At 40.1% G+C, this 10,825-nt stretch overlaps 1 protein-coding gene across 1 annotated transcript in view; it reads right to left on the bottom strand.

Moving 5' to 3' along the window:
• Nucleotides 1–9,133, bottom strand: part of ABCA13 (ATP binding cassette subfamily A member 13) — a 211,677-nt gene extending 202,544 nt beyond the window's left edge. The window contains 2 exon segments of the mRNA XM_055705974.1: nt 989–1,082; nt 8,880–9,133. Coding sequence (XP_055561949.1) covers nt 989–1,082; nt 8,880–8,948 — 163 coding nt within the window. The 5' untranslated portion in view covers nt 8,949–9,133.
• Between the last annotated feature and the right edge of the window lie 1,692 nt (nt 9,134–10,825).

The raw sequence follows: 10,825 nt of genomic DNA on the forward strand, positions 1-10,825 counted from the left end.
TATTTAAATTCATGTGCCAATATTTTTGAGACATGTACCATTAGAAATTGCACTCTTAATCAAGCCATCCCTCATTCCTCAGGAACTGTACCTTATGTATAAAATAATGAATTTTGAGTTGTGAATGACCATTTGCAGATGAGATATTTTTACTTAGCACACTCCAGTTCACAGTGCAGCAAGCTCTCCAAGCATGTACATTGTACACCTTTCTGCTAAAACAAAGCAGAAAATGTACTGGAGGAGCACGCTTAAAGGACTCAAACCATTATTATGCACTGCATCTTTGTGTCCAGACTAGAGCAAGTCTAAAGTAAATGTGTATAGCGCTGGCTAGATTCTCTCCAGATGATTCACTCTACAGATCTACAACTGTTTTACCAAATTGGTTTGTAATTTAGCTGGTTTATCCCCAACTTACTGGCATCTGTGAGTAACAGAATAATAAACTGAGTAGATTATAATTCATAAATCATTCTTTCCTGAATGAAGTTAACATTTGACAAGATAAAAGCAAAACCAACTTTATAACATGGAGGTAGTCGTAAAAAGTTTGGAAGTGTTGATGGAAATGGAAGATTTTATTATTTACAAAATATTCATTCAAAATCCCAGGAAGTGGATAGGGGTAAGATTCATCTTGTCTAACTGTTAGTATCTACTGCATAATTATCTACTCCTGAGCCAGTCATTGAAACTCCATTACTCAACAGAAAGGAATAAGTACAACTAAAACATAAGTGACGCACCTTAGTTCAGAGTAAATATCTAAAACTTGTCTGACAAATCAGACCTTAAATTTTGTATTTATTTCCCACCTAAATAGGACTTGCTCAGACCCACAGTTAGACAAGACAATACCACTATAGGATTCTTTCCACTGACTCCACTACATGTAAGTCTCCCCTTCTAGAATATCTTTAATAATACCTAAATATTTCTGCAAGCAGAGGCAACCAAAATAGAACAGAGGTGAAATAAAACATACAGTTTTCCTTGTATTTTGGGGGCTCCTGGAAGCGGATTGCAGCCAGAATCAAGAAAAGCACGCATGGCCAGAGTATTTCAGTGAGAGACAGGACCTGAGAAGGGAAATCAAGACATCATGAGTACTATAGAAACAGGATTTTGGAAAAATAATTAAAATTAACGTATCTTTTAATTAAAAAAATATAAATAAGTATCCCCTCTACAACTACTTAGGGAAAATAAGATCATTAAAAGCAAATTAGTAATTAAAAATTCTATTGAAGTCCTTGTAACTTTGCCAAATACACTGCTTTCAGAGTACAAAAGTAGTTATCACTTCTATTTGTAGATATTTCCCACTGGTCAACACAGTGACTCTGACAACATGACGATAGTTACATACAGATTTCCCATATCTCCTAAGAAGCTAGCAGCATTCTGCACCTTTGCTGCAACTTCTCATGCTCCCCTGAACCCTGCCTGGTGGCGTACCTCCTTGTCCTTCCCAGGGTCTCTGACTGCTGCCATTACACCCTTTCTTTCACCTGCAGTTGCCTCTCTCCAAAAGCTGCCTTTGTCACCTCCAGAAAGGCATTGCGAGGCCAAGCTAATAGGCCTGAGGTCACCTACCACCACACTTCACATTTCCCTGCCTTCCCACCTCCAGGACCACAATGAAAAGGCACCCAAGCCAGTGCACTGTGGGATTCGTGGGTCTTGAGCATGTCTCCTCTGAGCAAATTGCACACACATGATATATGCTTGCACCTCTGTGGAGAGGATGCAACTCCCCAAACGGATTACACAAAGAAGAAAAACCCAACCAACCAAACATAAACAATAGACTCAATTTTCAGCTGCAAAAAGGAAGAAACTGCCACTCAGCCAAGGACTTCTAGATTTATTGATAAAAGTACTAGGAAGGTGTGAATACCAAACTCTGTAACAGGAATGTAGTACAAATTACAAAGAACACCACTGAAGTTCTCCCATTAGAGTTTATTAACTTCTTCAAAGCATATAATGGATTTTTATTTCTAAAATATCAGAGTTGAATCAAATTCCACTAGAAAAGTGATTCCTAAACTTGGGTACGTTAGAAAAATACCTGAGAAAAGTAACATAATACTTAAGAACAACATCCAGTGGCAGTCTTCCCTGCAGAAAAAGATGTTTCTGCTGAACATGAGACAAGGAACGAAAAACTTCCTGAAATTTAGAGAAATTTTCATTTATCTAAATTGAACACACTCCAAACCAAATAGAAGCCAACCAAAAAACACGAAGTGTAGTACCTTCAAACTTCTAGGGAGCCACAAAGGCCAGCTACTCCCTGAGGCACATGGAGCTAGAGCATGACCAAGCACAGGAGCTGAACAGGGGAGCATCCACCCAGACAGGAGCTGAGGGCCTGGAAGCCCCATTTCAACTGGGCTCTGGGCCCAGGTGGAGCCCCAGGTGAGGCTGATCAGGGCTCTTAAGGCTTATCAGTGCCCCTAGGGGCCTGGAAGCAGCCTTCCTTCTTTGTATGTTCATCTCCATACCTCCTATCTGGAACCAGAGGGCCCTTGCTGTAGAGCAATACATTTGCTCTGGGGTATCTGAGGAGCTGAAGCCAGGCATGGCAGATGAGAAAGAGGGTACTGCAGAAGAGATTTGGAAAAGGCATCACCAGGCTGCCCATGAGGGGCTGGAAAGGGCCAAGGCTGCCCCTGGAGACACATACTACCACCACCTCCAGGTCAGTGCTGGGGGAAAGGGTGGGAGGAGGTTCCCACAAGAAGCTCAGGCAGGGGGTCATGGCTGTGAAAGACCAGACCTCATGGGGTTGTTTATAGGGGGAAAGTCCTGGTCAGTCACAGGCTGGGCTCCCTGGTACCTCAGGGTTCAAGGTAACCTAAGCTGGCAGTCAGGGTGTAGCACCAGCCCTCAACTCCCTAGGGGGCAGGGGACCGAAGGCAATGCCATGCCAGTGGGGCCCTTGCCAGGCAGGGCCTGCCCTGCAGTACCCTAGCAAGGCAAGTGGGCTGGGTAGCACCAGCTAGGTTCAGCTGAGAGTCTGGGCCTCTAGGTGGGTCTGCAGTGGTGAGACAGGCCTAAGATCAAGCCAGAAGGCAGATCTGCAGGCTGTGGTCATGTTCAGTGAGAGCAGCCAGGATCAAACACGGTCCTGTAATCACTGGCAGAGCCTATGGAAAGGTACAGCTGAGTCAGAGACCACCGTTCCTAGCAAAGGCATTCTGTGGTATGGAACATCCCTTTGGCTACTGCAGGTCACCTGTCCCAACAACTCCCTCCCAGTTTCTTGTCCACCTCCTCACTGGCAGAGCATGGGAAACTGAAAAGCCCTTAATTTAGGGTAAACCTACTTAGCAACAACTAAAACATCAGTGTGTTACCAACATTATTATTATACTAAATCCAAAACACAGCACCGTACCGCCATCAAGGAAGAAAATAAACTATCTGAGCTAAAACCAGGGCAGGGCCCCAGCTGGTGTCTGAGTAGGGGCAGGGCTGGGTGTGTGGGTGGCTGCCCCAGGTGAGGCTGCTCAGGGCCATTAAGAGCTATCAGTGCCCTCAGGGCCCTGACATCTAGGAGCACAGCTGTAGGTGTATTTAGGTATTCATTTGATAATGATGTCTAGATAGGATAGAGCTACTTATCCCTTGCCCTTCTTTGCTCCTAGTCATTTTTCTGTAGGCTAGAGGAGCCCCTTTGGGTTCTGTATCATGGACACCATCTCTGGGCAGTCACCAAAGCCTGATTTCAAACCTGCTATTCTGTTCTCTGTCTGTCCTGCTGTACTGAACTTTTACCAGGGGCTTCCTTTACCTCTTGCAAGCTGATCAAGCAAAAATAAAGAAATTGAAAGAGTAGTTGGCTCAATAGCTTCTAAGTCAATTGCACAATATCCAGGATCATACTTGTGAGCCCTGGGCACTAAGATAATTGTACCAGCTTTTTGCTCTTTCAGTACAACAACTAGGACAAAACACAAAGTCGTGTAAATACAGCCATGGTGTGGAGCCGCCACAGCTAATTCTAGGCAGCTCTACGGCTGAAAGCCTAGGACTGGACTCACGGCTGTCACCGGCTGTCAACCACCAGCCAAAAAACCTTGAGGTTCTTCATTATATTTAACAAGGGCTAATGATGTGGGAAGAACAGGAATGGTTTTACTTGCTGGCTTAGTCACCAGTATCCAAACTGTTAAGAAAAAAAGCTAGTCTTACTGCATAGAGCTAAATCTAGGCCTTACTAAAAAAGATGTGAATTTGGAGCAGCATTTCACTAGGACACTTCTTGATGATAGTACCTCTTTGTTCAAGGAAATCTAATGTGTTGTTTGTACTTAGTAAGAAGGTTTCAGGCAAAAAAATGCAGGGGATTAAATATGTTAGTGAGAGGGATTTATTTGTGCTACAAAGCAGAGAATGGACAGACTTGAAGGCTTTTAATCATTACAAAGGCCTTCCCAGAGGGATGGAACAGATTTTATTAAACTTATCTGGAGAATTAGACCTAGGATCAAAAATATCACGCTATCTTATCACTAAAATTGAGGAACAGCATGGTACTAGCACTGTGTGATGCATTTGAGCTTGTACAAACAGCTTTATAGGAGTTATGATACCCGAAAAATTCTATTCTAGTTGCTTACCAAAACAGAAAAGCAGAAAACATATTATGTTTCCCATTAACTGAGACCGAAAAAAACCTACTAATGGAGAAACAAATTTCCCATCAATTCAGAATATGGCAAGCTTCTGACTTCAAAATCTAGATTAGTTCACCCAAACAAGTACAGAAATACCCTCGGTCTGCACCTTCTTTTTTCTTACCATTTCCCCTTTCAGGCTGCATTAAGGATCAGTCATTCATGTTTAAGATAGCTGTGAAATTAATTGGACTTTCTCCATTGACACTCCCCTTGGTATACCATAGCAGGTGACCAGAGGTCCACTTTTGCAACTTTCATGGGGTGTGGTATATCACTTGGCCTAAAACTTTGAGTGATGTTCTTCTACATCTCTGTGTACTTTGGATGGAGCCAAAGAAGTTAATTTATTTCAGGTAGAGTTCAGTTAATAGTTTTTGGCCTGTTCCTGGGCTTTTTTGTCTGCAATTAGATTTTGAACTTGAATAGTTCGACCCACTGAGAATTGCTGCTGGATTATTTGATGGTATGTAGAAAGCAAAACAGAGAAAGGAGAAGAAATCACCCATTCATAGGTATAACTGAGTGTCATCTGGCTAGAAATACAAGAGAATATTCTGTGACTAGAAAAGTCACACAGGCTGTAACACTGTAGGGTATGACAGGTACAGAACAGTTACAGGTAAGAACTCGCCTCTTGTTTAAGCTCTTCCAAAATTATTTGGCTTAGTCAGAACATCCAAAACTCTGGCATGCAGAGAAGGGTTACTATTCCAAATTTGGGACACATGAGCCAAAAATTCTTAAAATATAAAAATACATTATTTTTAAAAGGGCAGATTCTTTTTTTTTTTTTCATAAACCTAGGAATCAAAATGAACATTGCACAATGCTATTAGCATTGGCACTGGGGTAGAAAGGCATCTAATGAAACGATAAGAGCTGTAAACAATTGTTACTCTTATTCTGGGATGCATTCTCCTTGGCTGTTACCATTCACCTGAGAAACCTCATTGCACTTATAGAACAAGTTAAATAGCAATGATTTTGGTGAATATACAAAATTCAAGGTTTAATAAAGATATCAAATTTGCAGCTGAAGAATACCAGTGAGCCAAGAATAGACCCCTTAGAGTAACTTCTGTTGTTTACAACACTTTAAGAACACAAATAATTTCATTTTCCATTTGCCTCCAAAACTTCATTATGCATTAATGGCTTATCAGAGGTAGACTTCTCAGTCTAACATGCTTATGCCTTTCTTTGTTAAAGTACCATGAGTCTGGATGTTGATAACAGCAATTGCAGAGAACCTAGGAATATTAAGAAATAATCCCATTGTCCACATTGCTGTAGTCTGCTCCAGCTGTCCTTACTACCATCACAACCACTGCCTGTATAGCAACAGCAGCAACCACGTAGCTGATGCTTGGACATGAGGGAGTCTGAAATAGTTGGGGGTTTTTTCACCAACCCCCCAAAAGAGCCCTTAGCAGTCCTGTCTTTTGATAAACTAATGATTTTTTTTTTTTTAGACAAATGAAGCAAATCCCATTCAGCTGGCTTCTAGCAGAGCACATGATAAAAGAGGAATCTGGGGTTAAGTACAAGAAGTGAGAAGGCAGCTGCAGAGGCAACAATAGGTTGGAGGACTCAATGAACCATCAGCATGCTGCAGACATTAAGCAAGAAAATTTGATCTCACTGAGCAAGTTATTCCTGGTAAAGGTGGGAAGTAATATTGCTTTGTAAGGCATATTCATGTTCAAATAGGAAAGGCACAAACAGAAAAAGGTCCAAAAAAAGGGCATTTGAAAGATGGCAGCCCCTGTGCAGCTGCTTTGACCAGGCACTGAGCGGAACTGGGATCTGAGAGCTCATGCCATTCTTGTGAGTTGCGCTTGGGAGGAATGGTGAATTTGGTAATAGAGCTTTAGGATCTGACAGATAAAACGGACAACTTTGTAACTGTTCACTGTTATTTTTATTGTTTTGCACTGATGCAAAAACATACATGTGCAAAACATTGTGCTCAGCAGTGAGCAACTTTTAGGGATGTTTATATCTTTTAAAGTGTGGAAGAAAGGAGTGTGAACTGCAAAGGACAGAAGCAGGGCAAAGATGACACAGTGTAGGGACAGATGAAGAGAAATAATTATGGCAGCATTTTCTCTGAACTTAACATTAATCCAAGATGAAAATTATGAATAGTAACAGCTTTTAAAGAAAGGCATAGATTTAGGATAGTCTTTGTTTCATATTTCTTTTAATAGCCATTTTAGCAACTACACACTCAAAGCATTTCACAACATGATTATAATCCCAATTCTCCTCTAAATTAAGGTATCAGAACAAGAGAATTTGGGAATCACATTTCTTTCTTTACCTAGTAGCAAATTTGGACTGTAATAAATACTATATAAACAATATTTAAAAAATGCAGTGATAACAGGCAACTCTACTACTTAAGTTTTTTATGTATCTCCTGAGCTTCCAGAATCTGTAGATCAGGAGCAAAAGCTTCTGAAAACAGAAATGAGAAGGTATCTTCTACACAACTGCAATTTCAAACTCCAACTGATGTCTAAATGTACATATTATTCTCTGCTGCCTTTGAACCATGTTAATAAGAGGCACTGATGCCTGTCTGAATTCAGTCAAAACACCTACTCTTTACAGAACACAATGTCTTTCATAGCCCCTTCACTCCCTTCACATGTAATATTAACTAATACAATGTGATGTTCATGACACATCGTTAGTTCAACAGACCACACTTGTCTTGTAGTCCTGACTGCTGATAAATAACCATGGGAAGACAATTGCCTTCTATAGATAGACCTACACAATATAATACAGAGCTGAAGCACATCAGATCTTTCAGGACATGCTTTTCTGTTCCGATTCACAAGGGTCTGACCTGTCTTTTGCGTAGGTGGACAATCCACCTGGATTTCTTCTTGCATAACTGCATATGGAGCACCTTCACAGCTCAGTGTTTGCACAATGAGTATATAAGGAAGTTTTGAAAATTTCCCAGGGCAGCTTTTAGTTCTGAACAGGCAGAATTAAGTTTCCTTTGGGTCATTCACTGTAATTCCTAGTTTGGGGAAGTATGCATCTCAGTGAGCTCTCTCTTTGGGAAAGCTACCAGTTAGGCAAAATGAAAACGTACATAAATGAAGATTTCATCCTTAAATATATGAGAGAGAAAGCTAGGCAGAGAAAGAAGAGAAATGGATCAGTATGGAGGAAAACAGGAGATACTGAGAAGCTGCTTAATGCACCCTGACATACAAGGGACAGGCAGCATAGAGAAGTGTTTAGGAATGAATAAGAATATAACCAACAGTATCCCTCCCAGAAATACTTTTCATATTAAAAAACATCACTTGAAATCATTTGGAGAAGAAATTGTCTCTCTAAATCACAATTTTATTTAAGTGAAATATTTCTGAAATGAAAAGCTGTATGTTTAATTGAGGCAATCCTATCTGAAGCAACCAAGAAGCCTCATTGCAAATCCCCAGATCATCACAGACAAGGGAAATCAATGAGAAACTATTAATTGAAGTGACATTTTTTTCCCGCAAAAAAATTTAGCTCACTTGAGAAAATTCACTTCCTTCTATATTAAATTATCACATCAATCACAGCAAAAGCAAATGACATCTCATCTCACATTTAAGTATTATTTTAATTTTGACTGCTGTTGAAGTAGCTGCCACGTTCTTTTGCATATTGGAATTTGAAAGGTTACATTAGGCTTTGTAAAGTGGGTACGAAAAGTAATTTAGAAGTATATACAATTTTAACATACAGTCCTTGCATTCCCCCATATCTAGATTTTTATCACATTTTTGCAAGTTTTATTACATTACAAATGAGTACCTGTAATGTGAAGAAAATTTATTTTCATCCTCACCACTGCTAGAAGCACTGGTAGCATCCATGGATAATTTAAAGATAAGCTGTGGTTCATCAAAACTTTTATGAGATTTCCTATCTCATTTGCAAATTGGGGAGCATTGATGTATTCGGCTATTTCAGAATTAAAATATAGTGTTATTCTCTACTTGTATTTCCAACAATTAGGTGACCAAAGGCAAAACAAGAACCACTTGCAGCCAGCCTACCTTTAACAATCTGCAGCAAAAAAAAAGGGAAACCAATAGGTACAATCTTTCCAACAGATATTAAAAGAAGATTTAAAAAACTGCTTTTTTTTTATGATTTCCAAAAACTCACCGGTTGCCTCACACGGCAGAGCCAATTCTTCCAAAACAGAGCCTTGAACTGGTGTACAGCATGCCCCATATCGTCTTCTCTTTCCTTCATCCACTTGCAGAGTGGCTTCTTAAACTGAGACTTTCTAACATACAATCATCTTCCTAAGCAGTCTGAAAGTATTATTCAGAAGCTGATTAATTCCAGCACTAGAGAATGGTGCAAGAGATTTTCCTGCTTGCTGAGAAAAGATGAGATTATGTTTCTGCCTCTTGTTTTGCATTCGTTGAGGAATCTCATCTTTCCACTTGCTTCTCAGTGCAATGACAGTAAGGGGATGGGTTTGTATAAATGCCTTCAGGGTGCTTTACTCCACAGTACATATTTTGCACTTGTTTCTATTTTTCTGGAGTAAAAATGAATGTAAACAACAGGAAAAAAGAATAAGCAACACACATTTGTCTTTTTCCAGTTTGGTGACTTTCTGTCACTGCATTGTTAATGTCATGCATGTATATGCTTAGAATTTTTTTAAAAAGCATAGTAGGAAAATAAGTGCGCTGCTTAACCACGTAGCCTTATAAATTTCTGTATACATCTAGAACCCTTACAAGTACACATTTGGCACTTGGTGGTCCCATTGCATCATCATATGACTGTTTTAATTTTATCTTATAAAGGATGTGTTTGACATTTCATTCTCCTTTTCCAGTATACATTACTTACATGAAGATGGAATATTCTGATGAGTCAGAAAACTGTTAATGATTGCCACATGCTGCCCAGGATGAAAATCAGTCTTCCAGCATTTCCTTCAGCAAAGAAGGAGGAAAGTTCCTGGAGCTGTGTGTGGGGATCTGCAGCGGGGGTGGGTGGGTGGGGGGGTGGGGGCGGGGGGGAGCCTACAAGTATGTGTGGCAGCAGGGCCACCCAGAGACACAGCAGGTGTCTGGCAGTGCAGCTGTGTGCAGTTTTCCTGGGGGGTGAGAGTGACTGCCCTACCGACTGGGAATGTCACTGTGAGCAGAGAAGCAAACTTTCTGTGTATTTTGTTCTACACGAATGAATTGCCTAAGGTAGAATCTGATCCCCAAAAGCTCTCTTTATGGTCAATGGAGACACATAACACAGCCATTATAGAAGGCAATTCAAACCACCTATAATCTGAATCACGAGTCACACAGACACACGTTAGGACAGTGTGATGTCTGAGCAAAATATTCATGTCTCACTATTGCTGAGTAAATTGCATCATTACACTTTCTGCAAAATTTATTAGTATTGAATGGAAGATAGATTTTAACATTCACAGCTATTTTTCCACATTAAGTGAAAAATCCCCATCAATGTAAAAACTTTTTGGATACAGAAGTCAGCAGTGAGGAATCTGACTTCCACTAGATTTGAGCTAAGGCAGCAATCTAAAAAATTAGTAAATCTGATACTTCTGCAATGAGCAACTGCGCATCTGTAAGTCCACTGAGCTCTGCCAGTCTCCATGGGATGAGGTTCAGCTGGTGCCTTATGTCCAGTGCCTGAGCTTCCCTTTCCCAAGCTGTGAATTTGAGTCACTTAGCAGCAAGTTTTGGCCCTCCAAAGCATGTTGGGAATCTTAGTTAATCCATGTTAAATTGACTGATTAATCTGTTAAAATCTTTGTATTTGAAATGGTTGAATTTTTACATTTTCCATGGGTTCAAAGAGTAGAGAAAAAGCAGATTATATCGGTGTCATGAATTCATAACTTTTTATACAGTGGTAAAAATCTCCTCCCAGCAAAGCAGAAATCACAGATGTAGAATATGATTAGCTGAACACCTTTATTCCTCTTTATGGCAGGATTTCTGTTTCTCTGCTCTGAGACTGAAAAATTACAAAGTAATCATTTTGCTTTAAATGGAAATGTGAAAGTCCTCAGGACATACTAGAAAACTAAGTAGTTCAGTGTTTACCTGAATGATGTTAAG

This window comes from Falco cherrug, chromosome 3 (assembly GCF_023634085.1).
Source record: "Falco cherrug isolate bFalChe1 chromosome 3, bFalChe1.pri, whole genome shotgun sequence".
NCBI lineage: Eukaryota > Metazoa > Chordata > Aves > Falconiformes > Falconidae > Falco > Falco cherrug.